The 21,381-nt window shown below is 57.2% G+C and overlaps 1 protein-coding gene across 1 annotated transcript in view; it reads right to left on the bottom strand.

Moving 5' to 3' along the window:
• PPFIA4 (PPFI scaffold protein A4) overlaps positions 1-21,381 on the bottom strand; it is a 56,401-nt gene that overhangs the window by 433 nt on the left and 34,587 nt on the right. The window contains exons 5-29 of the mRNA XM_086861557.1: positions 21,121-21,195; positions 19,534-19,629; positions 18,809-19,030; positions 18,252-18,398; positions 18,036-18,170; positions 17,357-17,440; positions 16,439-16,570; positions 14,777-14,839; positions 13,494-13,585; positions 10,507-10,648; positions 10,073-10,278; positions 9,404-9,644; positions 9,154-9,189; positions 8,436-8,569; positions 8,134-8,291; positions 7,436-7,529; positions 7,125-7,206; positions 6,157-6,357; positions 4,770-4,832; positions 3,516-3,542; positions 2,481-2,656; positions 1,749-1,846; positions 982-1,157; positions 687-755; positions 4-140 (exon numbers count right to left, since the gene is read on the bottom strand). Coding sequence (XP_086717683.1) covers positions 4-140; positions 687-755; positions 982-1,157; positions 1,749-1,846; positions 2,481-2,656; positions 3,516-3,542; positions 4,770-4,832; positions 6,157-6,357; positions 7,125-7,206; positions 7,436-7,529; positions 8,134-8,291; positions 8,436-8,569; positions 9,154-9,189; positions 9,404-9,644; positions 10,073-10,278; positions 10,507-10,648; positions 13,494-13,585; positions 14,777-14,839; positions 16,439-16,570; positions 17,357-17,440; positions 18,036-18,170; positions 18,252-18,398; positions 18,809-19,030; positions 19,534-19,629; positions 21,121-21,195 — 3,086 coding nt within the window. The remainder of the gene's footprint in view (positions 1-3; positions 141-686; positions 756-981; positions 1,158-1,748; positions 1,847-2,480; positions 2,657-3,515; positions 3,543-4,769; positions 4,833-6,156; positions 6,358-7,124; positions 7,207-7,435; positions 7,530-8,133; positions 8,292-8,435; positions 8,570-9,153; positions 9,190-9,403; positions 9,645-10,072; positions 10,279-10,506; positions 10,649-13,493; positions 13,586-14,776; positions 14,840-16,438; positions 16,571-17,356; positions 17,441-18,035; positions 18,171-18,251; positions 18,399-18,808; positions 19,031-19,533; positions 19,630-21,120; positions 21,196-21,381) is intronic.

The raw sequence follows: 21,381 nt of genomic DNA, 5'->3' as shown, positions 1-21,381 counted from the left end.
GGCAGTGGCACGAGGCTGGTGACACGGAAGCCGGCGGGGAGGGTCTCAGCAGAGCCGCTCAGGAGGTTGATGCTGTGCACGTCCCGCGGGCGGAAGCGCTTGCGCCAGGACGGCGTCCGACGGAAGGTTTTGTCATCGCCCTGCTGGGAACAGCGGGGTCAGTGCCAGCCCCTCCTGCCCCTGGAGACAGCTAACACCTGTCCTTGGTGACCAGCTCCAGCAAGGTGGGGGATCAAACTAGGCCATGGACACAGGACATCCTGCTGGGATCCCATGGCATTGGATCCTTTCCAGCTCATGTCTCCTCTCTACAGCCTGCCTGCAAACATTGATGCCTTGGAGATATCAACACAGAATTCCCAGTAAAGACTCCAAGGGATGCTGGGCTCATGGCAGAGGAGCTCCAGCCCCAGAGCACCTCCCCTGGACTCGCTCCAGCAGCTCCACGTCCTTCCTGTGCTAGAAGCCCAGGGCTGGAGGCAGCTCTGCAGGTGGGGTCTCACCTGAGTGGGGCACAGGGGCAGAATCCCCCCTGCCCTGCTGCCCATGCTGGGGGACCAGCCCAGCACACAGTGTGGGGTTCTGGGCTGCCAGAGCACATGGCCGGGGCACACTGAGCTTCTCATCCTCCAACACCCCCAGGTCCTTCCCCAGTGTCCCAGGATATGGAGAGGTCTGGCACTCACATCATCCAGCCTCCGGTCCGTGCCCAGGGCGAGCAGGTTGTTGAACTCCCTCTCTAGCACTTGTCGAGCCTGCAATTAACAAAAAGATTATTATGCCTCATCAATGGGGAATGTGCTTCCAGGCCAAACTTCCATCCTAGGAAAGCCTGAGTGTGACAGAAAGAGCCCCCCTGTGCCATAGGAGAGCTCTGCTTTGAAAGGGAGAGCTGAGCTGGTGACACTGGTGCCGTCACACCACAGCCGTGTCCCACAATGGCCACTCTCCTCCAAAATCCCCCAAGGACCCTGCTCCTACCTGGGTGTTCTGGGTGGGGATCTGCAGCACGAGGGCCAGGCTGTTGTGGTCGAAGTTCTCATCGAGGGCCAGCAGGGCCCCGTGCACTCCGCTCTCCACCAGGTTGTTCCCGTACTCACGCAGCCCGATGGACTGGATCCAGTGAATGACCTGGTCATTGGTCCACACCAACACATCTGCACGACAGCAAGGACATGGCTCAGGGCCACCTCTCACCACACTCGTGGCTCTGAGGAGCTCTGGGGATGTCCTGAGGCCCTTTCCCTTTGCCCCAGGATGATCCTGGGACTCTCCTTCCCAAGCCAGCAGTAAAACCAGGAGCTCGAGTGCCATGAACAGCTCAGTTCAATTTACCAAGCTCAAAGCTGAAATAACAGGCAGAAAACAACTGTGAAAAGTAATCTTAAGAACCCACGGCTGCTGATGTAATTAGGGGCATTATCAATAATGAGATGTAATCCAAGCAGCAGCCAGATGCACAGGGAATCTCAGGACACTGACAAGGAAGGGGAGGCTGAGCAAGCTGGGGATGTCCTGAGTAGTGAAATGGGCAGAGAAGATCACGGGATGCTCAGGCTGCATCTTTGCTCTCCCCTGCTCCCTCCTCATGCCTGCCTGGGGTCAACTGATAAAACACTGGGAGCAGCAGGGAGGTCCCTCAGGAGAACAGCCCTGTGGGCTCAAATAATGGGTTAAAAATAAGAGATGGAAGAGAGACCAGCCCTGGGTATCTTGTCCTGCTCTGGAGTGGGACAGGGGGTGCTGACCTTTGATTTCATGCTGGGTCTCCTCTCGCCTCCTCTCGAGCTCTTTGCGGTCGTAGTTGAGCCTCTTGAGGCACATGATGCCGTACTGGAGGCTGGTGCTGCAACAACACAGGGGACACCAGAGGTCCCTCCCAGCCCTCCAGGACACCTGGCTGGGGGGACCCTCTCTGCATGCTCCCCACACACCCAAGGTCAGGGATGGGTCAGGACAGACACAACCCAAAGCTGGAAAATGGGGAACGTCCTCTCCCTTCCATGTCAATTCCCACCCCATCAGTTTGAGCCTGTTCCAGCTGCCTGAGAGTGCACAGATCCAAATGATCCTCACCCTTGGTAGCTGGAGAGGGGCAGGGGAACCAGCCCATGGAGGTTGCTCCAGGCTGACAGGTCCATGGGTCAGGGTGGGACCCCATGGCAGGGGATGCCATGGCTGGGATTGGAACAGCCTTCTCCACTGGGCTGCTGGCAGGCAGCAGTGGAGCACCAAGTAGGAAGAGCCTGAAGTTTTGCCCACAGTTTGCTCCACAGCCAGGGGAAGGCCTGGTCCTCTGTCATTCTGCAGCAGGGAGTGAGGTGAAAGAGAACTTCTGCCTGTAAGAGCTGCCCCAGCTGAGGGTGGTGAGTCCAGCCTGGAAGAGCCATCCAGGACTGCCCAAGACAGGGGAGAATCCCTCAAATCCCCCACCCTCTGCTCCATGTGCACACTAGGAAGCTGCAGGCGCCAGGACTCACCGGTGGAAGCTGTCCACCATCTTCAGGTGCACCCGCAGGTCCTTCTTGGTCAGGTGGTCCAGCATCCGCGCGTCCACCAGGCATTCCATGAAGTAGCTGCGGTACTGGGGCAGACCCAGGCTGGGCAGCCACTCATTCCCAATCCACTCGTGGTTCATGTCCCCATAGGCCAGGGTCTGCAGAGAGGCACATGGAGAAGCTGGCGAGAACCCAGGGCTTGGTGGAGCTGCAGAACCCCAGGAGATCAGTGACAGCCCAAGAGGGTCACTGTCCTGAGGCTCCAGGCCTGGGTGGTACTAAAGGAGCTGGGGGGAACAGTCCTGCTGGCCATGATCTGTGTCCTGCTCATGCCCCCCCAGGAAACAAAGCAGTGGCCAAAAGTATTGGCAAGGAACAACTGGACTTTATGAGCAGCTGCCTCCAGAAAAATCACATTCATTGAAAGAGGAAACAACTGAGAAACAAGTTCCAGTGCATTCCCAACTCATTTTTAAGAATCTCTACTTCAATAATCTCTATTTTATGACTTCAAAACAAACAAAAAGGTCGGTTTTGGGAAAAGACCCCACCCTTTCACTTCCACTGCAAACTGATTTTGGGTCTGAAAATGAATTAAAATCCACCAGAAGGAAAGTAAAGCATTTAAGAGGGATAAAACCAGAAGAGATGGATCCAAGCAGGACTCTTTCCTCCCACCTTTTTGGTTCATAAAAATCATCTCTATGGACTCAGGGCTACAAAACAGGTGAAAAAGTAAACGTGCAGCTGGAATCCTGCCCGCATGCAGGGTGGTCACACAGGTGGGGGTTCTTAACACAGGCTCTGGATCTCACAGAGGTCCCAGGAAAAGCCACTGCCTGGAGCAGAAAGGGCTCAGGAGGACATCCTGTACCCGAGAGATGGCCCAGAGGAGCAGCCATGGGGTGCAGGTAAAGCCCCCAAGGCCTCAGTGAACATCACTGCCCCAAACATTTCCAGCTCCTCCCGCGACCGCCCCATGCACCCCCCCGGACAAGGGTGGCCCGGGGACCTCACCTGTGCCCAGCTGCCTTCCTCTGTGTCCTACGTGTGACACACGCAGCATGTCAACAGAAAGGACAGTGCAGTCAGTACCTGCTGGCCCTGACCACAACAGGGCACCGAGCACGGCACCCCTGGGGGACCTCAGAGGGACACGAGGGGACACGGCTCACTCCGACAGTGTGGGGACCTCAGCCTCGTCCCCAGCACCCTGGGGACACCCTGACCTCACTGGCTCCCACCCCATCTCTAACCACGAATACAGAATGGAGAAAAGGAGGAGGAGGAGGAGGAGGAGGAGGAGGAGGATGAGGAGGAGGAGGAGGAGGAGGAGGAGAAGTGAGGAGAAGAAGTGAGGAGAAGAAGTGAGGATATGATGAGGCTTGGGCTGGACTTGGCACCAACCCTGGGGCTTGTCCATCTTCCCTGGGAAACATGGAGAGTTCTCAGATCTTCCCAGGTGAGATGGATGAAAGAGAATTAAGATTTAGTACATCTGTCGCAACCCACAGGGGCCTGCCCAAGCTGATTTTGTAGCCATTTCCTCCTTTGCCAACCCATGCTGGTTTTCCTCAGTCTCACAGGACTTGCCAAGGGACAGTGGCACATCCCTGCTACTCAACAAAACTTTAATAAAATGTCTATTTCAAAAACCCCAAACTTGTTTGGATTGGAAGGGACATTAAAGTCACCTTGGCATGGGCAGGGACACCTTGCACTACCCCAGGGTGCTCCAGCCTGGCCCTGGACACACAATTCCCACACAATCCAGAAGGCTGCCCTGCTCTGAGACACAGGTAAGGGGTGATCAGGTTCCAACCACAGGGAATCCATCTCTCCAAAGGAGCCAGAGCTTTGGGGAGCATGGACACATCCCTGCACGGGAGCCCAAGCTGTCAGCAGTGGCAGGGACACATGGTGGGGACAATGTTTGGGTGTGCTGAGGTCAGTGGGGGATTAGAGCCTTCCTTGGGTGCAGAATGACTTGGGGATCTCACGTGTCATGAGATCACTCCTGGGTTTTGTCTTGAACTCCCAAACAGCCAGAGCTCCTCTGCTCTAGAAACCCAGTGGGGTTTCCACAAGAGAAAAAATCTGATAGGGTTTTAGACACTTTTAGAAATTGCTGGGACATTAAAGGTTGAAAGAGGGTTTCTAAAGAGCTGCAGGGTGCTGGCCAAGAGCTGACATGTGAGGGATCCCCTTCCCTCTGGGTTAACACACCTGGAGCTGCTCAGGCCCTAACACCCCGGGGCTGCCCAGCCTCACCGTCTTGGTGGAAGTTGCCATGTTCTCCATCTCCTCATGGGTGACCCAGACATTTCCAGAGGACTGCAGGGAAGAGCAGAGGGGTCAGAGCAAACCAGCACAGAAACATGGCCTCAGTTCACCACCACCATGGAGTCACGGAATCACAGAATTATTAAGGCTGAAATATCATCAAGTGCAGCCCTCAGCCCAGCACCACCACCGTGTTCAGCACTAAACCATGTCCTCAAGTGCAGCATCCATTCATTTTTTGAACACTTCCAAGGATGGTGACCCCACCACTGGCCTGTGTAGTTGTGCCAGGGCCTGACCACCCTTTCCAGGAAGAAATTTCTCCCAATATCCAGCCTGAACCTCCCCCAGCACAGCTTGAGGCTGTTTCCCCTTGTCCTGCCCCTGTTCCCTGGCAGCAGAGCCTGACCTCCCCTGCTGTCCCCTCCTGGCAGGGAGTTGTGCAGAGCCACAAGGTCCCCCCTCAGCCTCCAGGCTGAGCCCCGCCAGCTCCCTCAGCTGCTCCTGCTGCTGCAGCCCCTTCCCCAGCCCCATTCCCTTCTCTGGACATGCTCCAGCCCCTCCAGGTCTCTGTTCACGAAGTGCCCAGAACTCCCCCAGGATTCCAGGTGTGACCCCAGCAGTGTCAGCACAGGGAATGGGGACTGTCCTGGGCCTGCTGCCACCACAGTGCTGGGACAGCCCAGGTTCTCTTGGTCTTTTTGCCCACCTGAGCACACCTGGGCTCATGTCCACCCTCTGTCAGCACCAGCTGTGCTGGAATCAAGCCCAGCTCTGGCTGGTGGAGGATCAGACCACCCTGTGCTTAGAACTGTCCTGGGGACACCCCACTGGGCTGTGCATGCAGCCACACACAGAGAGCACAGCAAGGACCTTCATTTAGATCCCTTTGCACTTTGATGCTCAAGGAGCCTGCAGGCCTATCCCCATCACACAGTCATCTGAGGGGGACACAGCAGCCTTCCTTCTGCCAGGTGCAGGTCTACACATGGCTTGGCATTACTTGGCCACCCCTCAATGCCTCTGGGGACCAGCAAAAGACACAATCCCTCCATCCAGCCAAGGGCAGGGATCTGCAGTTGCTCTCAGTTGCCCCAGGAATTTCAGACGGAAAAGGCTTGTGTTGAAATTATTGGGAGAGAGGCTGTGTGCAACCAAGCTGGCCTCAGGAACATTTGTATTTTTGCTCTCTGGATGGAGTTTTATCCTCTCCAGGGCAGCCAGGCCCTGAGTTCTGCTCTTTGCAGGGCTGGCCTCTGCAGACAAGCCCATGTGAGTGGGGAATGAGTGTCCAGTGGTTTGAGCAGCCCATGAGAGGACACAGAGTGCTCCTAAGGGAAGGAGCAGGCTGCCAGAGGGGGTGAGGGGCACTCACCGTGCGGGACGTGGGCGGTGCAGAGGGGCTGGTGAGGGACACCATCTCCTGGATGGCCAGGCGCAGCTTGAGGCGGTGCAGGGCGTTGCTGATGCCGATCTCCCGCTGGATCTCGGTGTCCGACAGGGCTGACATGATGGCCCCGCTCTTGACGTTGGCCCGGCACGCAGCCACGTACCAGGCTGGCATCCCTACCCAGAGCTGGGGACAGGGACACAGTGACTGCCTGGCACTGCCACCCTGGCTCCTGTGCCAGGGGCAAGGCCACCCTCTCCAGAGCCCAGTATCGAAGCTGAATGTCCACGTGGGGTTCTGGGTCTGGTTGTACCTTGCAGAGGTGGCCTGTGGGCATCCTTGTGCCTGATGGGCACAGCACAGGGAAGGTGCACCCATGGAGCTTTTCATAGAATCATTAAGGTTGGAAAAGCCCTCTAAGATCAGTTCCAACCATTTCTCTAGCACTGCTGCATTCACCACTTTCCCATGTCCCAAGTGCCACATCCACACATCTTCCAAACATTCCAGGGATGGTGACCCCACCACTGCCCTGGGCACTTGTGCCAGGGCCTGATCACTCTTTCACTGAAGAACTTTTCCCCAAACCCAACCCAACCCTCCCCTGGCACAGCTCGATGCCGTTTCCTCCTGTCCTGTCCCTGTTCCCTGGGAGCAGAGCCCGACCTCTCCTGCCTGTCCCCTCCTGGCAGGGAGTTGTGCAGAGCCACAAGGTCCCCCCTGAGCCTCCTTTTCTCCAGGCTGAGCCCCCCCAGCTTCCTCAGACACTCCTCATCAGACTTGTGCTCAAACCCAAAGCTCTACTCAAACCACAGCTCCACGGGCTCTGAGGGATCCAGGGATCTCTCCCAGGATTTGAAGGCCCCAGACATGAGCATGGACCAAGCACGGTGGGACATGGTGGCACGCACACACTTGTGGGGACAGCATGGGGACAACCCATGGGCACGCACCTCCAGCCAGGACACAACAGTGGGGCCATCCCAGTGGGCAAAGGGCAATCCTTTCCTCCGAGCCTCTTCCAGGAGTTCATGCCTGGCAGGAACAGAAGCAGAAAAGTGATTTATGGGGGCTTGTGGGGAAGGGAGAGTTCCTGGAAGGGAATGGGCCCTGGGCAGTAGGGAGCAGCTGGAGACAAATCTGTGAAGGAAGTGACAAGGCCCAAGGGAGGGTGAAGGTGAGAGTTCCCAGCAGTTCCTAATCCTGTGCCACGGCTTCCCAGAAGATCAGTTTCTCGCTGGGGTACAGAAGGAAGTTCACTCACTTCTTCCGCAGGCGCCGGTCCTTCTCGGCCTGAGCCCCCAGCTTGCCCAGTCCCAGGGGGTCCTGGATGCCTCCCTCCACGTCAGTCAGCAGCACTGCTGGGCAAGCAAGACACCCTCAGGTCAGTGTGACCTCCCCCAGGGCCGGTGTGGGCATGTCCCCACACCAGGGGGACACACAGTGACAGCACAGGAGGTGAGTGTCCCTTTGCAGCCTGCCCCATGCCCCCCTGCTTCCCTCAGAAGCTCGAGCAGACCCCCTCCTGCCATCCCTCCTGGTTTCCAAATCCCAGAATCCCAAAGTCACAGAACAGTCCCTTTGCAAGGGACACAGGCAGATCACTGAGTCCAACAATGCTCAGCATGGAAGCAGTAAAGGATTTAGGAGTGGAAAATCAGTTCCTACCAAAATCCATAGGGAGGGAAGTAGATTTGGGGACACTGAAGATGAGATACATGACAGACAGGTCACTGTCCACACCCCAGCTCTGACAGAGCGTTAAGATGACACCATGCTCAGGCCAGAGAGGCCAAGGGGAGCAAACACTAAGCTCCATCTTCCCTGGAGCTGCCAACACCCCCAAACCAGCAGGAGGTGTCCCTGCCCCTCCCCGTCACCCCAGACAGTGCCCTGTCCCCAGTGGCAGACAGAGCCAGAGGGTGTGGGGAGCCTGGCACAGTGACAGGGCTGCTCACAGACCCTGCCCCGTGGCCCCTTCTCTGCTCAGCTGGATCAAGCGACCCTTCTCTTTCTTCCCAAACAGGCGCCCGATGGAAGACTTGATCCCCTTCCTCTTGGAACCCTTGTGCAAGGAGTCTTGGCTGCTGCTGGGATTGCTGGCCTGCTCCTCCAGTGAGCTGGGGATGGAGGAGGGAGAGGAAGAGCAAAGCCTTTAGGTTATTCTCGAGCAGGGCACAAGCCGTGGCAAACCCCAGCCCGCCCCACATGCCACGTGTGCCCCAGGAATGCCCTCAAGTGGGATGCCAAGGGTCTCCACACACCTCTTGCCATCCTCCTGGCTCAGGGCAGGGTGGCCCAGCTTCTCCAGCCGCAGTGCTCTGGGTGACGACGGCGGGGACGTCTCACACTTGATGGTGGTTTTGTCCTCCCGGCTCTCATCCCGAGCTGCAGGCGACTGAACAAGAGGAGAGGCCGTGAGGGTGGGAGGCCAGAGCCCAGCTCCATCCTTGCCCTGCTGCCTGCCTCTCTCTTGCTCCATGGAGGCATGGCCAAAAGAGCCACCAGAGGCCTGGGGCTTTGCCACGCTCCAGGAATGGCCTGAATGAGAGCTCTGGCAATGGCTCCAGCTGCCCAAGCGGATGGGGAGGATGTGGCAGGATGGCTGAGATCCTGGGAATGGGGGTGAGAGGATGCAGCCCCATGGTCCAGGTCAGGGTGCGGGGACAGAAACTGCTGGTCCTCATCAGAGGGCTCTGAGAAGCACAGATGGAAATGTCCCAAGGACACCCTGTTGCCAGAGGGGACGCAGTGTTTGAGGACCCAGTGGCTTTCTGAACCTCCCCACGTCCTGCCAGCCCCCCCAGGCTGCTGGTGGGAATACGTCCAAGCACCTTTCGGGATCCCCATGATCCTCCTGCTGAATCCCTGGGGTCCCCAGCTCCATCCCGCGCCTGCTGCACCCTGACCTGGTGTGGACAAAGCCAGGAGCAGGCTGGAAAAAGGGCTTGGACAAAAACCAACGGGATGGGAGCCACTCACTAGCAGTTTCCTCCGGTGCTTCCTCAAGTCGCTGGGCTGATTGCAAGGGGGAAAGCGAGAGAGACACAGAAAGGGGGCAGTTAATGGAGCACGCCCCCAGAGCAGTCCCAGGGCCAGGCTGCCAGGCTGGAGACAGCAAACATGGGCACCCCGTTGTCCCACACCCCCCACAGGCCCGTGTGGACACTGGGCATCGCTCCCACCTCACAGCCAGACCCCCCCGCCAGCCCCGGCCCCTCCGGCTCCTCACCAGCGTCATGATCCCCATGCGGTCCAGGTCCTGCGCGGCGCTGCGGGAGCTCAGCTTGGGCGTGGAGCGGCCGCTGAGCGGTGGGGATGAGCTGGCCAGGGACAGGGCTGTCAGAGAGGTGGGGATGGAGGCCCTCTTGCACAGCTGGGTGAGGTTCAGGCCCTCCATGCTGCCGCTCGTGACCCGTGTCTCCAGCTCCTCTGCGCGGAGCTCCGTGGACTCCTTCTCCTCCTGGATCATCCTGGGGGAGCAGCAGAGCTCAGGGCTCCTGGTTCCCCATCTTCCCAGGGACACAGAACCTCTGCCCTGGGGAAATGCACCTTGGTGCTGCACCTCAACCCCTGATTTCCAGCAATGGCAGCAAGATCCATCAGGATCCTTAAGAACCAGAGCTGGGACACACCCCGATTCCTTTAAATATCCATAAAAGATTTTATAGAAAATAATGATCCTTTGAAATAATGACCCTCTGAGCCAGCACTGGTGCAGCTGAGGGACAGGGAGACACGGCAGGAAGGACCAAGCCCTGTGGCTGGATGTCCTAGAGCCACTTCCCTGGCTGAAGACGCACCAAGGCCCCAGTTTTAGCAGCAGAGTCTCCTGGCTGTTTTTTGTCCCCCTGGAGCCATTTCTGCACAGGGCAGTGGTGGGTTTTGGCCATGGTGATACCTGATCTCTTCGTTGATGGCATCCAGCTGCTCCTGAAGCATCATGGCCAATGTCTGAGCATCTGAATGCCCACCAGGAGAGAGGACATCCATGGAGCTGAACAGCGTCTCGCGGTCGTCCTCATCCATGTCGGAGATGTCGGGGTCGCTGTCGAAGGCGTGAGGCCCCGTGGCCAGGACCCCACCTGCCTGGGCCTGCTCCCAGTCCTGGGGGAACAAGGGCCACAGTCCTACACAGCATTCCCACGTCTCCAAAAGCCAGACTGGCGACCTCCATGCAGGAATTCCATCTCAATGTGACCCTAATGGGAAACCCTTCCGATGTTCCCTCATGAATGCAGCAGGGGAAGGAAACTGCCCCACATCTCCAGTCTGACCCCAACCCCAGGATGCAGGGCAGGAGCAGACCCAAGCACTGGGGTGCACAGGGTTTACCTTGGCTGGCTCCTCTCTCCGGGCACCGAACCGTCCCTTCTGTGCCCGGGGCAGCCCCGGAGCTGCTCCGAAGGGCTCGGCTGGGGCGTGGACCACAGCTCCCAGCGGGAAGCGCAGGTCAGTGGCACTGCCCATGTGGGACCTGGGAAGAGAGAGCCCTGTGGGGGACATTGCTCTGTGCAGGACACACTCACACTCAGGCTGCTCCCCTTAAAGTCCAGGCGTTCTGGGACGGAGGAGGAGGAGGAGGAGGAGGAGGAGGAGGAGGAGGAGGGGGAGGAGGGGGAGGAGGGGGAGGAGGGGGAGGAGACCACTGCTGGATGCCCATCCCAGTAATGTTTGCCTGCTCAGCATGAAAGGATGCAAATCCAGGCTCTGGAAAAAGGTGTCCCATTCCCCCACAGGGGACCTGGAAATGCACTCACAGAATAATTGAATCAGAATATCCTGAGCTGGAAGGAACCCTCAACAATCAAGTCCAACCCCTGCCCTGCACAGACACCCCAACAATCCCACCCTGTGCACCCCTGAGAGCCTTGTCCAAACACTCCTGGAGCTCTGGCAGCCTCGGGGCTGTGCCCATTCCCTGGGGAGCCTGGGCAGTGCCAGCACCCTCAGGGGGAAGAACCTTTCCCTGATCTCCAGCCTGAGCCTGCCCTGGCCCAGCTCCAGCCCTTCCCTGGGTGCTGTCCCTGCTCACAGAGAGCAGAGATCAGAGCTGCCCCTCATGAGGAGCTGCACACCCTGGTGACCTCTGATCCCAGGAGACTCCAGCTTTCCCACACTGTCAGAAGTTCAGCCCTGGGCCTTCCCCTGCTGCTGCCTCCCCCTTCTCTGGGCACCCATCAGGGCATCCAGCCACTTCTGCCCAAAACTCCCTGCACTGGGGGCTGCTGTGGAGCCAGGGCTGAACAGGCTCCTCCTGCCCCTCCCTCCCCACAGCAGCTGAAATCTCTCAACACAACTTGTGTCCTCTCCATCCCCATGTACCCAGCAGGAGCCAGCCAGGGAGCTCTTCTCCTTTCTGTGTTTATTCCAACATTTTCATGAGAAAGTATCCTGATGAGAATCTGTTTCTCCTCCCAGGCAGTGAGTAACAGGATGAGGGGAAATAGCCTCAAGGGGAGGGTCAGGTTGGATATTGGGAAAAATTTCTTAATGGAAAGGGTGGTCAGGCCCTGGCACAAGCTGCCCAGGGCAGTGGTGGAGTTCCCAACCCTGGAGGTGTTAAAAAAAGTGGTAAATGTGGCAATTTGTGAAGTGATGTAGTGGGAATGTTGGTGTTTGGGTGAAGGCTGGACTCGATGACGCTGGAGGACTTTTCCAACCTTAATGATTCAGTGATTTCAATGAATAAAATTCCACCTGAAACATCTTCCAGGTATGAGGATATGAGCATTGTTAGGATCTCCTAGCAGAAACCAGCTTGGATTTCTTCAGCCTCCTCCTCTCAGCCAGGGCTGGTGCTTGGGACCAGGACCTGGTAAGGCCGTACCAGGCCGAGCATGGCAGCACCAGGACACGAGGACACTTTGAGCTGAGCCTAACCCTAACCCAAACCCTAACCCTCAAGTGTGGTGCTCATTCCATGTCTCTGCTTTGCCTGGTTGTTCCTCTTGGCCCTGAAGACCCAACCATGGATGTGAGCCAGACACCTTCCTGGGCACGGGGTGATTATCCCCACATTCAGTGTCACTGGAGACGCGAGGTTTGTTTAGTTTAAGTGAATTTAAGATGACAAAGCAGCAGCCCCACGCACATGGTGGTCTTCCACCACGGTGGGCCTGGTTTGCAGTGCAGACACAGGCCTGGAGATAAAATCAGCACCAAAGCAGCACTGCTGGGCCAGCCTGGTGTGTCAGACCAAGGCACAACCCAAGTTCCAGGGATTTCAGAACTACTGACAAGCTGCTGCCCAGCTAAAACCAGATAAAAACACCTTAGACAAAAGCTGACAGTTTTTTTCAGCTGGGGGATCATTCTGCAACTCAAGATTTCTGCTGACTTTTCATATGAGAAATACAAAAAATGACCAAATTGTCCATCCTGCTGTAAAGACGCATGCAAAGAGTCCCCACACGTGCTCCAGACTCTGCTCCAGCACTCAGCTCTCCTTCATCCTCACAGGCTCTTCCTCACCCTCCCCATTTCTTCTCTCCATGACAGACATAGGGTCTCCAGGCCTTCTTCCCTCTGCTGACAGACCCAAAGCTGCTTGCACCAGCTCCTCCCCACCTTTTCCAGCCTTTCTGAGGGGAATTTTCTTCTCTGGTTGCTCCCGTTGAGCCCTTGCTGCTTTGACCCCACACTGGAAGTGCTTAGGGCAGAGTTATTGTGCTGTCACCCTCCTCTTCCACTCTGGCTTTCCTGGAGCAGCTCTGGGTATCCTGGTGAGTGCTGGAGGCTGAGACTCGATGGACTCACCTCTGTTTCTGGTGCCCTGGGCTGGGACGTCCCCATGTCCCAGCTGACTTTAAATGAAAGGGTGTGGGAGGACCATTGCATTAGAGAAAGAGGAACTTCATTCTCCTTCGCCTGCAACAGCTCCAGAGGAATTCCTCCTTCTGCACCAGCCCATCCCCTGTGCTACAGGGGGAAGTCCTTGGGTGAATATCCAGCTTTTAGAGCAAAGTAAGTCCTAAGCCACTCGTGTAGAAAAAGAAACAATGCCCAGTGGCTTCTCACCCTTACAAGAGCAAATCTGGGGTCATTCAGTTGGGCTGGGCTGTTTTCAAGAGTCTGTGTCCCACCCCAGGAGAGATCCATGGTGGATCCAGGGCTGGAGCTGCCCCTGCTGTGAGGACCCAGGTCCCCAGGGGCTGATGGCAAGGGGGAAAGCAGGAGAGACACAGAAAGGGGGGCAGTGAATGGAGCACCCCCCTTGAAGCCTGGGGGCACCAGAAACACCCAGTGACAGCAGCACTTTGTGGTCCCCAAAGCCAACTCCCCCCAAAGCCAGGGCTGCAGGGGTTTGCCCTGGCACTTACCTGGTGTGCACACTCTCCACAAACGTCCCACTCCTGGTCTTGAGCTGATCCACCTCCAGCCTCAGCTTGTCGATCTCGTCGGACAAACGCCGCTGTTCGGGGGGTGAGACAGGCAGGGCTGGGGTTTGCTCTGGCCAGCTGCCAGGTTTGGGGTAACCCACATGCTTGGCTACTGCCAAGTTTACATTCCCTTTACACATCCCCACCTCAGGTTTAAAGCATCCTGGACACAACAGTAAAGAAACAGCCCATGCAGGCACAGGGAATGAGGGTGCTGGGGAGGGAAGACCAGGACAGAGAGACAGAGCTGCTCAAGGAATTCTGCTTTGGGAGATGAAGGAAAACAGGTCCCACTTGGATGCTCTGGTTCTGCTCCAGACCACATGTGTGTGCTCCCTTGACAAGGGATCTGCAGTGCCAAAGCTGCTGCTGCTGGTGCCTGTGTCCCTCCTGCTCCCAGCCCCATCCCCAGGGGGAAGCTGCAGCTGTACCCAGTGCTAGGAGATGCCAGGGGGAGGCTGCAGGTGGACAGGGAGGGAGGGAGGGAGGGAGGGAGGGAGGGAGGGAGGGAGGGAGGGAGGGGAGAAGGCATTTCCAGGCCCAGCAGGATCCAGTCTGGGGGACAAACAGACTGAGCCAGGAAAGTGGCAGCAGTGTCATGCGAGCTCTGCCCTGCCCAGACCCGAGCAGCCACGGTGGGGAAGCACAAGGAATAAGCACACATTCTCCCTGCAGCCAAGGGGAAAAGCAGCCCTCCTGATCCCCTAAACCATGCATGAGACATGCAGCAAGTCCCAAAAGCTCCTGCTGCTCCACAAAGCCACCTCCTTCCTAGCAAGGCATGGGGGTCATGCAGATGCTCCTGAGATGCTTCACCCGAGAGCAGAGCATGAAGGGCTGTGGGGGCTCTGCAGGCTGGGCACGGGACAGGTCTGAGAAACCTCAGGGGCCAAGGGGATGTGGCTGCCTGAGCCCCCCTCCATGCACAGGTGAAGCCACCCCAGCCACTGTCCCCAGTGGGCTCAGGATGGGTGAGTGTGACAGAAACACAGAGATGGGACCCAACGTGCCTGCTAGGGAACTGACCCAGGGCTGTCCAGGGAGGGGGGCAGCAGCTCCCATCCAGCTACTGCACGGCTGAGTGTGTGGCCTCATGCTGCCAGGTGCCCTGGGAGCCCAGCTCCTCCCAAACTGGGGCGTTTTAGGAGGTGCAAGTGCCCCTAGCTGGGGGCTGGGAGTGAGGCAATGCCATCACTGGCTCAGGTCCCTGCAGCTGCATTTACCTTGTCGTGCTGGTGTTCCTCTATCTGCTTTTGGGTATTTTCCAGCTCTTGTAACAATGTATTCTTTAAGAAAAACCAAATAAAATAAAAGGGAACAAAAACAGGAAAGAAAAAGAGACCATTTAGGAGGAAATAGCCTTGTGGCCTCCCAGGAATGGCCAGTATGGAATTCCTGTGTACCGAACACCTGAAAAATGCTCACTGGGCTATTCCTCACCTGCCTGTGCACAGGTCTCCTCTGCCAAACTCCTGCCTCTCAAGCAGGGTGGGCACAGCTCAACTCCTGCCCTGCTCTGGGCTGAGCATGGCCACGGAGGGCAGTGAGGGATTTGACGGACAGGGCTTGAAGTTTAGGAGATAGAATGGCTGAGAGGAGAACAATTCCTCGAGCAGCTGGACCAAGGGGAAAAATGTCCTTTACATCTAAGCTAGGGGACAGGCAGGAGCGAAAGGAGATGTGGTCATAAAATCACAAAATCATGGGATTGTTAGGATTGAAAAAGCCTTCTAGGACTGAGCGCAACCATTCCTCCCAGCACTGCTATGTTCACAGCTAAACTGTGACCCCAAGTGTCACATCCATGTTTTTGGAACACCTCCAGGGATGGTGACTCCACCACTGTCCTGGGCAGGCTATTCCAATGCTCTAATTCTTTCCTTGAATTTTTTTTTCCTAATATCTAAACCTCCCCTGGAGAGTTTGTAACTGCCTGAATCAGTGCTCACTTTTGATGAGTGCTGGCAGCCAAACAGGATCATTTTTGTGCATGAAAGACCTGGACAAACTCTCAGGGTAGGTCAGTGCTGGCACCAGACTGGGGAGTAGGCAATGCCCATCACAACGTGTTACCACTCTGGTCCCTGTTGCTTGCTGATGATTTGGACTCATCCCCACAGGTTGGGTCCTTCTCTTTATCCAGACTGATAACTTCAGTTTATCTGCTCAACAACTGGACATGCTGGCACAGCCATATTTGTCTGGGGACAGGAGGAGCAGAGCAGAGGGGGGACAGAGCCAGCCCTGGAGGCATCAGCTGAGGGATGCACCTGTGCATTCCAACTTGCTGAGGGCAGGAACCCCCAGAAAGCTGAATCACAAAGGCCTGACCTCCCACTGGCACTGGGTGGATCCTTGCTTGGAGCCAGCTGCTCCCAGTTAATTCCATTCACACGGAGGCAGTCACAGCTCCAGCTGGCTCCTCCAAGGAAACCCAGCTCCCCAGGTGGAAGATGTTCATGGACAATGCCCTGGCTTGGAGAAGGGAGATCAGTCTGGACCTGGGGGCAGGAAGGTTTTAAGGCAGCACGTGGAGGGATGGGCACTGGGACAGGATGAACGCTGCATTTGTTCCTGCAAAATGCAGCTGGGATTTGCTCTGACAACTGGGCACAGGCTGCCCCAGCAGAGACACAGAGAGGTGAGGGAAAGGAGCAGGACAAATCCTGCTGCTGTGAGGGGCTGGAGGAGCTGGGGAGGAGTCTCCCTAGGTGAGGTGACTGGAGCAGTTCCCTGTGTTCCACCAGCCCCAGCACAGCCGTGTCCTGCATTTTACCTTTTCTCCAGCCCTGCGCAGGCACTCCCAGCCCTGGGCCATGGCTGGACAAGGCACAGAGATGCTGCAGCCCCCTCAACCCCCAGAGGACCCCTACCCCAGGCACTACCTTCTCCTCCAGGGCTGCCATCCTCTCCTTGAGGTGCAGCTGCAGCCGCTCGTTGGACTCGCTCAGCAGCCGATCCACGGTGTCTGAGAGCCGCTTGTTGTGCTCCTCATTCATCTTCTCCCTCTGCCGGGCCTGGGACAGACACAGCAACATCTGTGTCACATCCAGAGGGGCTCAGTGCCCTCCTGCCATCCTGTGCTGTCAGAGCTGGCCCACCAGGCCCAGCTTCTGGGGACAAATCCACTTCTTACAGTACTGTTGGACCCTCTGCTGGCTCTGCTGCTCTCTGCCACCCCCCAGCCAGGTTTGAACAGCAGAGAAAAGGATTTAGGGAGATCATGCTGGCCTGCCCCTCAAGAAAGCTTCTCCTGTGTATCTGCCAGGAATATCCACACTGGGGGCACTTCCCAGACCCCAATGGACACTGAACCTCTGGATTTTCAAATATCTTAAGGCAAAACATCTGGGGCTTCCCCAGGGGCACATCTGTAATGTCACCTGGGTGACCTGAGAAATGGGCATCAGTCCTGCAGGGACAGCCCAGCCTCTGGCTGAGAAGCACAGAAGCTGGAGAAGGGACTGTGCAGCCCAGGGCACAGCAGCTCACCCTCCCTGCCCTTTTCATCCTGCTGATCCAGGCTTGGGGAAAGAGCTGCTGGAGCCTCCCCTTCCACCCAGCATTTGGGGTCCCAGCTTGCCCCAGGGTGTGATGCTGGGAGAGGAGAGGGCTGGAATATTAACAGCAGGTCTTGGATTGCCTTGGAGAGGGGAAATCCTCACAGCAGAGTGCCCTAAGCCATAAGCTCCTGTATGGCTCAAGTTTGATCCTGGATAGGAAAGGATTAACCAGGCTGTTCTTTCAGCCTGCTCCTGAACATCCAAGTGTGCCCAGGTACCCAGGCAAGGATCAGGACTTACCCTGGCCAGCTCCTGGTTCTTCTCCTCCAGCTGGGCCTCCAGCTGCCGGAGGTGCTCCTCAATGCTCCCATGCCTCTCTTCTGCCTGGGAAAAGCAGAGCAGCCTTCTCGGATGGTGCTCCCCAAAGCCATGAGGGCCCTGCTGCATCCCCCTGTCCATCTCTGCATCTGAGTCTTCACTGGGGTGCAAGGCTCTCTCCCACTGCCTGCACCCCTACCAGGGCTCCCTGTGAGTCCAAACCAGCCCTGCTGGCACGATGACAGGAGCTGGGGGTGCTCAGTGGGGGACTAAATACCATTCTAAAAGCCAGGAAGGGCAGGGATGGCTGTATCCATCCCTCCCTCCAGGCCTGCGCTCTTTCAAGATCTAGTTTGGTGCTTCTTCTTTCTCCTCATCCTGGTGTGGTCTCACCCAAGTCAAAGGGCATGCACACCGACAGGGCCATCCCTTGGGAGCAAGCCCCACGTGTGCAGGACACACTGAGGTGTCCTTTAAAGGATCTCTGTTGCAGTGGGGACAGCAGAGGACACAGAGGCCACAGCTGGGAGGAGACTGGGATGCCTTGGGCTGCCGGGGGCGGCCCTGGTCCCAGAACTGTTCCCCGGCTCCAATCCCTGCCCTCCTTCTCCAACCCCTTCCCTCCTGTTCCCTCTGGCCCCGGCCCAGCCCTGCCCCTTGCCTTGGTGAGGGCAGCAATGCGCTGGGCAAGCTCTGCCTCCACCTCGGGTAGCGTCTCTGCCTTCCTCATGGTCTGCTGCAGCTTCTGCTCCGCCAGCTCCAGCAGCTCCTGCAGGTGCCGTGCCTTCTCCTCGCACTGTGGGACAGCAGGGTGAGTGACTGCTGCGTGTCCCACCCCAGCACCCCCTTCTGCCCCCTTTGGGGCCGGTTTCGGTACCTGGCGGTGCAGGGACTCCTTGTTGGCCAGCTCGTTCTCCAGTTTGTCATTGAGGTCGTGGATGGAGGTGGCCTCTCTCTGGGCTGCCAGGTACCGTTTTTCCAGCGTGGTGATCCTCTCCTCCATGTCCTCCTTCTGTGCCAGGGCCTGGGGAAGCAATGGGGCTGTCCTATCCTGCTTTGTGACAGCATTTTGGGAACAGCAGGGTTAGCCAGCTCCTTCAAGCCTGGGACACCCCAAGACCAAGGGGTGTGAAAACCCCCCCTTGACACGGGGATGAGGGACAGCAGAATGAGACAGTGATAAAGGGACAGTCAAACAATCACAGGAAAACCTTCTAGAGAGGACACAGTGCACCAGGTGTGCAGCACACCAGAGAGCCTGTCTGTAACCTCAGGGAAACCCTGCTGGTGGACTTGGGGACGATTTCCCGAGGTAGTGGCCTCTCTTGGAGAACCCCCTGCACACAACAGGAGTTCCAATCCCTTCCCAGTCCAGTGGAAGCAGATGTGAGGCCTTTGCCCCAGGCTGGGCCGTGCAGGGGGACAGGGACTTACCTCTCGGAGGTCTCTCTGGTACTTGCTGCTCATCTCCTCAGATTTGATCAGATCCTTCCTGGCGGTGCCCAGATCTTCCTCCAGCTCAGCCACGCTGGCAGCCAAGGCAGAGATTCGCTCCTTGGCCTGGACCACTTCAAAATTCTGCTTCTCCAGGAGCTCCTGCAGCTCCACCACCCGCCCAGCCTCATCATCTGAGTGGACAGAGCCATTGGAGAGACGCTGCAAGGCACCAGAGGGGGAGGTGGATATCAGGATGCTCCAAAGCTCCCAGGCTGTGGCATTGCCTGCAGCCACTCAGAGTGGGAATGTGGCCCTGCAGGGACTTGGTGAGAAGGTGGAAGTGGAGACAGGGGTCTCTGGGACCTCCAGCAGCAGCCTCCACACGACAGGGATAGGGCTTCTTACAGCAGTGATGGAACAGGGATGGGTGTGGGCTTCCCAGAGCATCTGGTGGAAGGTGTCCCTGCCTGTGGTGGGGGTTGGAAGAAGATGGCCTTTAAGGTCTCTTCCCATACAAAGCATTCTGTGATCTCTGGGAAGCAGAACCCCTTGGAGCACCCCAGCACAAATCCCCCCCCTCAGAAATGGCCTGTATCCACCAGGAGAGGCATTTCCCATGGGGCTGGAACCAGGGGAGAGCACCCCGGAGTTAGCAACAGGGAGGTGGGAGAAAAGACAGCCCCACTGAAGGTGGTCAGAGCAGGGGTTCCCAGGGCTCCTACCTTCCAGGGAAGCTTCGGGGCCGGCTCCTTGGGCTCCCTCTCCTCGCGCTCGCCCGCCGCAGGCTCCCGGGCAGAGCCCTGCTGCAGAGCTGCCACCTGCACAGGAACAGGGACAGCAGTGGGGACAGCAGCAGGTGAGGCCAGTCCTGCAGCCAGGGCTGCAGAGTCCTGCCTGTGGCTGGGGGGAGCGGGGGAGGAGCAGCCCTGAGTCGGCACTGCTGGGGTCACACCTCCAATCCTGGGGACAGCTCTGGGCCCCTCGGTGTGGGAAGGACATGGAGGAGCTGGAGCCTTTCCTTCCAGGGAAGGGAACGGAGCTGGGGACGGGGCTGGAGCACCAGGAGCAGCTGAGGGAGCTGTGGGGGCTCAGCCTGGAGAAAAGGAGGCTCAGGGGAACCTCCTGGCTCTGCACAACTCCCTGCCAGGAGAGGTCGGGCTCTGCTCCCAGGGAACAGGGACAGGACAAGAGGAAACAGCATCAAGCTATGCCAGGGGAGGGTCAGGTTGGACATCAGGAAAAAATCTTTCCCTGAAAGGGTGGTCAGGCTCTGGCACAACTACACAGGGCAGAGATGGAGTCACCATCTCTAGAAGCGTTCAAAAAACAAGTGGAACTTCACAATATTGTTCAGTGAGCATGGGGGAGTTTGGTCAAAGGCTGGAGGCTTTTCCAGCCTTAATGATTCCACAATTCTGATAGGAAGTCAGAGGTGCTGGGAAGGCTCAGCACTGAGGGAGGTTTTCCTGGTGAGTCCTGGATTCCAGGTCTCCCTCCCAGCTCATCTCACTGGTTTACAGGCAGACAGATCCTGAACCCAGCCCAGCAGGAGCAGGGGATGAACACTGGCACCATGTCCTGCTATGATAGGGGAGGATGGAGAATAGTCTCTGCAAGGAGAGGGGCCTGGGAGCCTTGGAAATACCACGAGGCTTATCCTGAAGTGGAAAGAGGAGCAAAATTTGACCAGCAGAGGCTGTAGGAATGGCTCTTTCCTTTTTGGAGCAGTGGCTGGGCACAAACTCCAGGAAGGAAAACAGAGGCCATGTCTCTCGAGGAACACTTTATCCCTGAAAAGTGTCCAAGGCCAGGCTGGACAGAGCTTGGGGCAACCTGGGATAGTGCAAGGTGTACCTCCCATGGCAGGGGGTGCAATGAGATGAGCTTTGAGGTCCCTTCCCACCCAAATGAGTCTGGGATTCTGAGATGGCCATGGCTGGAGGCTGGGGACAGTGAAGTCCCAGCAGGGAAGAGGATGAGGGTGCAAGATGAGGTGCTTGAAGCAGTGTGGTTTGGGTTTCTGTGAAATTAGGGAAAATCCCCAGTCACCCTCAGCCCCCTGGAATAGTTCAGATTCAGACTGTTTTTGTCAGTGACATGAATTCCAAACAGAAAACAACAGGTAAGTATCATCTGTGAGACAAATGGTTTTCAGAATCTTTACAAGGTTTCCTTAAATACAAACATTCAAGTAAACAGCGATTTTAGAACAAAAGCCTTACATCAAACCTGATGGAATGCAAATACCCCATGAACTCCAAAGGTGACTGGGGCATTCCCAGCCCAGCAGGTGCCCAGGTACCCCTTACCTGCCGATGGGCATCCACGAGCTGCTCCTCCAAGGTGGCCACTCGCTCCAAGGCTGCCCGCAGGCGTTCCCTCACCTGCAGGGGAGTGAAACAACGGCAAAGGCTGTTTGATTCATTTATTTATTCAGGATGATGGTGCCCAGGATCTAGGCATGCTCCCAGGCCTGTCTGCTGGGCTGACAGCAGGCTCAGGTGGATTCACAGATTCAGGATCATCCAGCCCATGGTGGGGGGGTGGTGGTGATGTGAAATTGTGTTGGA

The sequence above is a fragment of the Cyanistes caeruleus genome, chromosome 24 (assembly GCF_971803275.1).
Source record: "Cyanistes caeruleus chromosome 24, bCyaCae1.hap1.1, whole genome shotgun sequence".
NCBI lineage: Eukaryota > Metazoa > Chordata > Aves > Passeriformes > Paridae > Cyanistes > Cyanistes caeruleus.
Note: the sequence above shows the minus strand (reverse complement) of the source record. Positions and strands in the feature narration are given on the sequence as shown.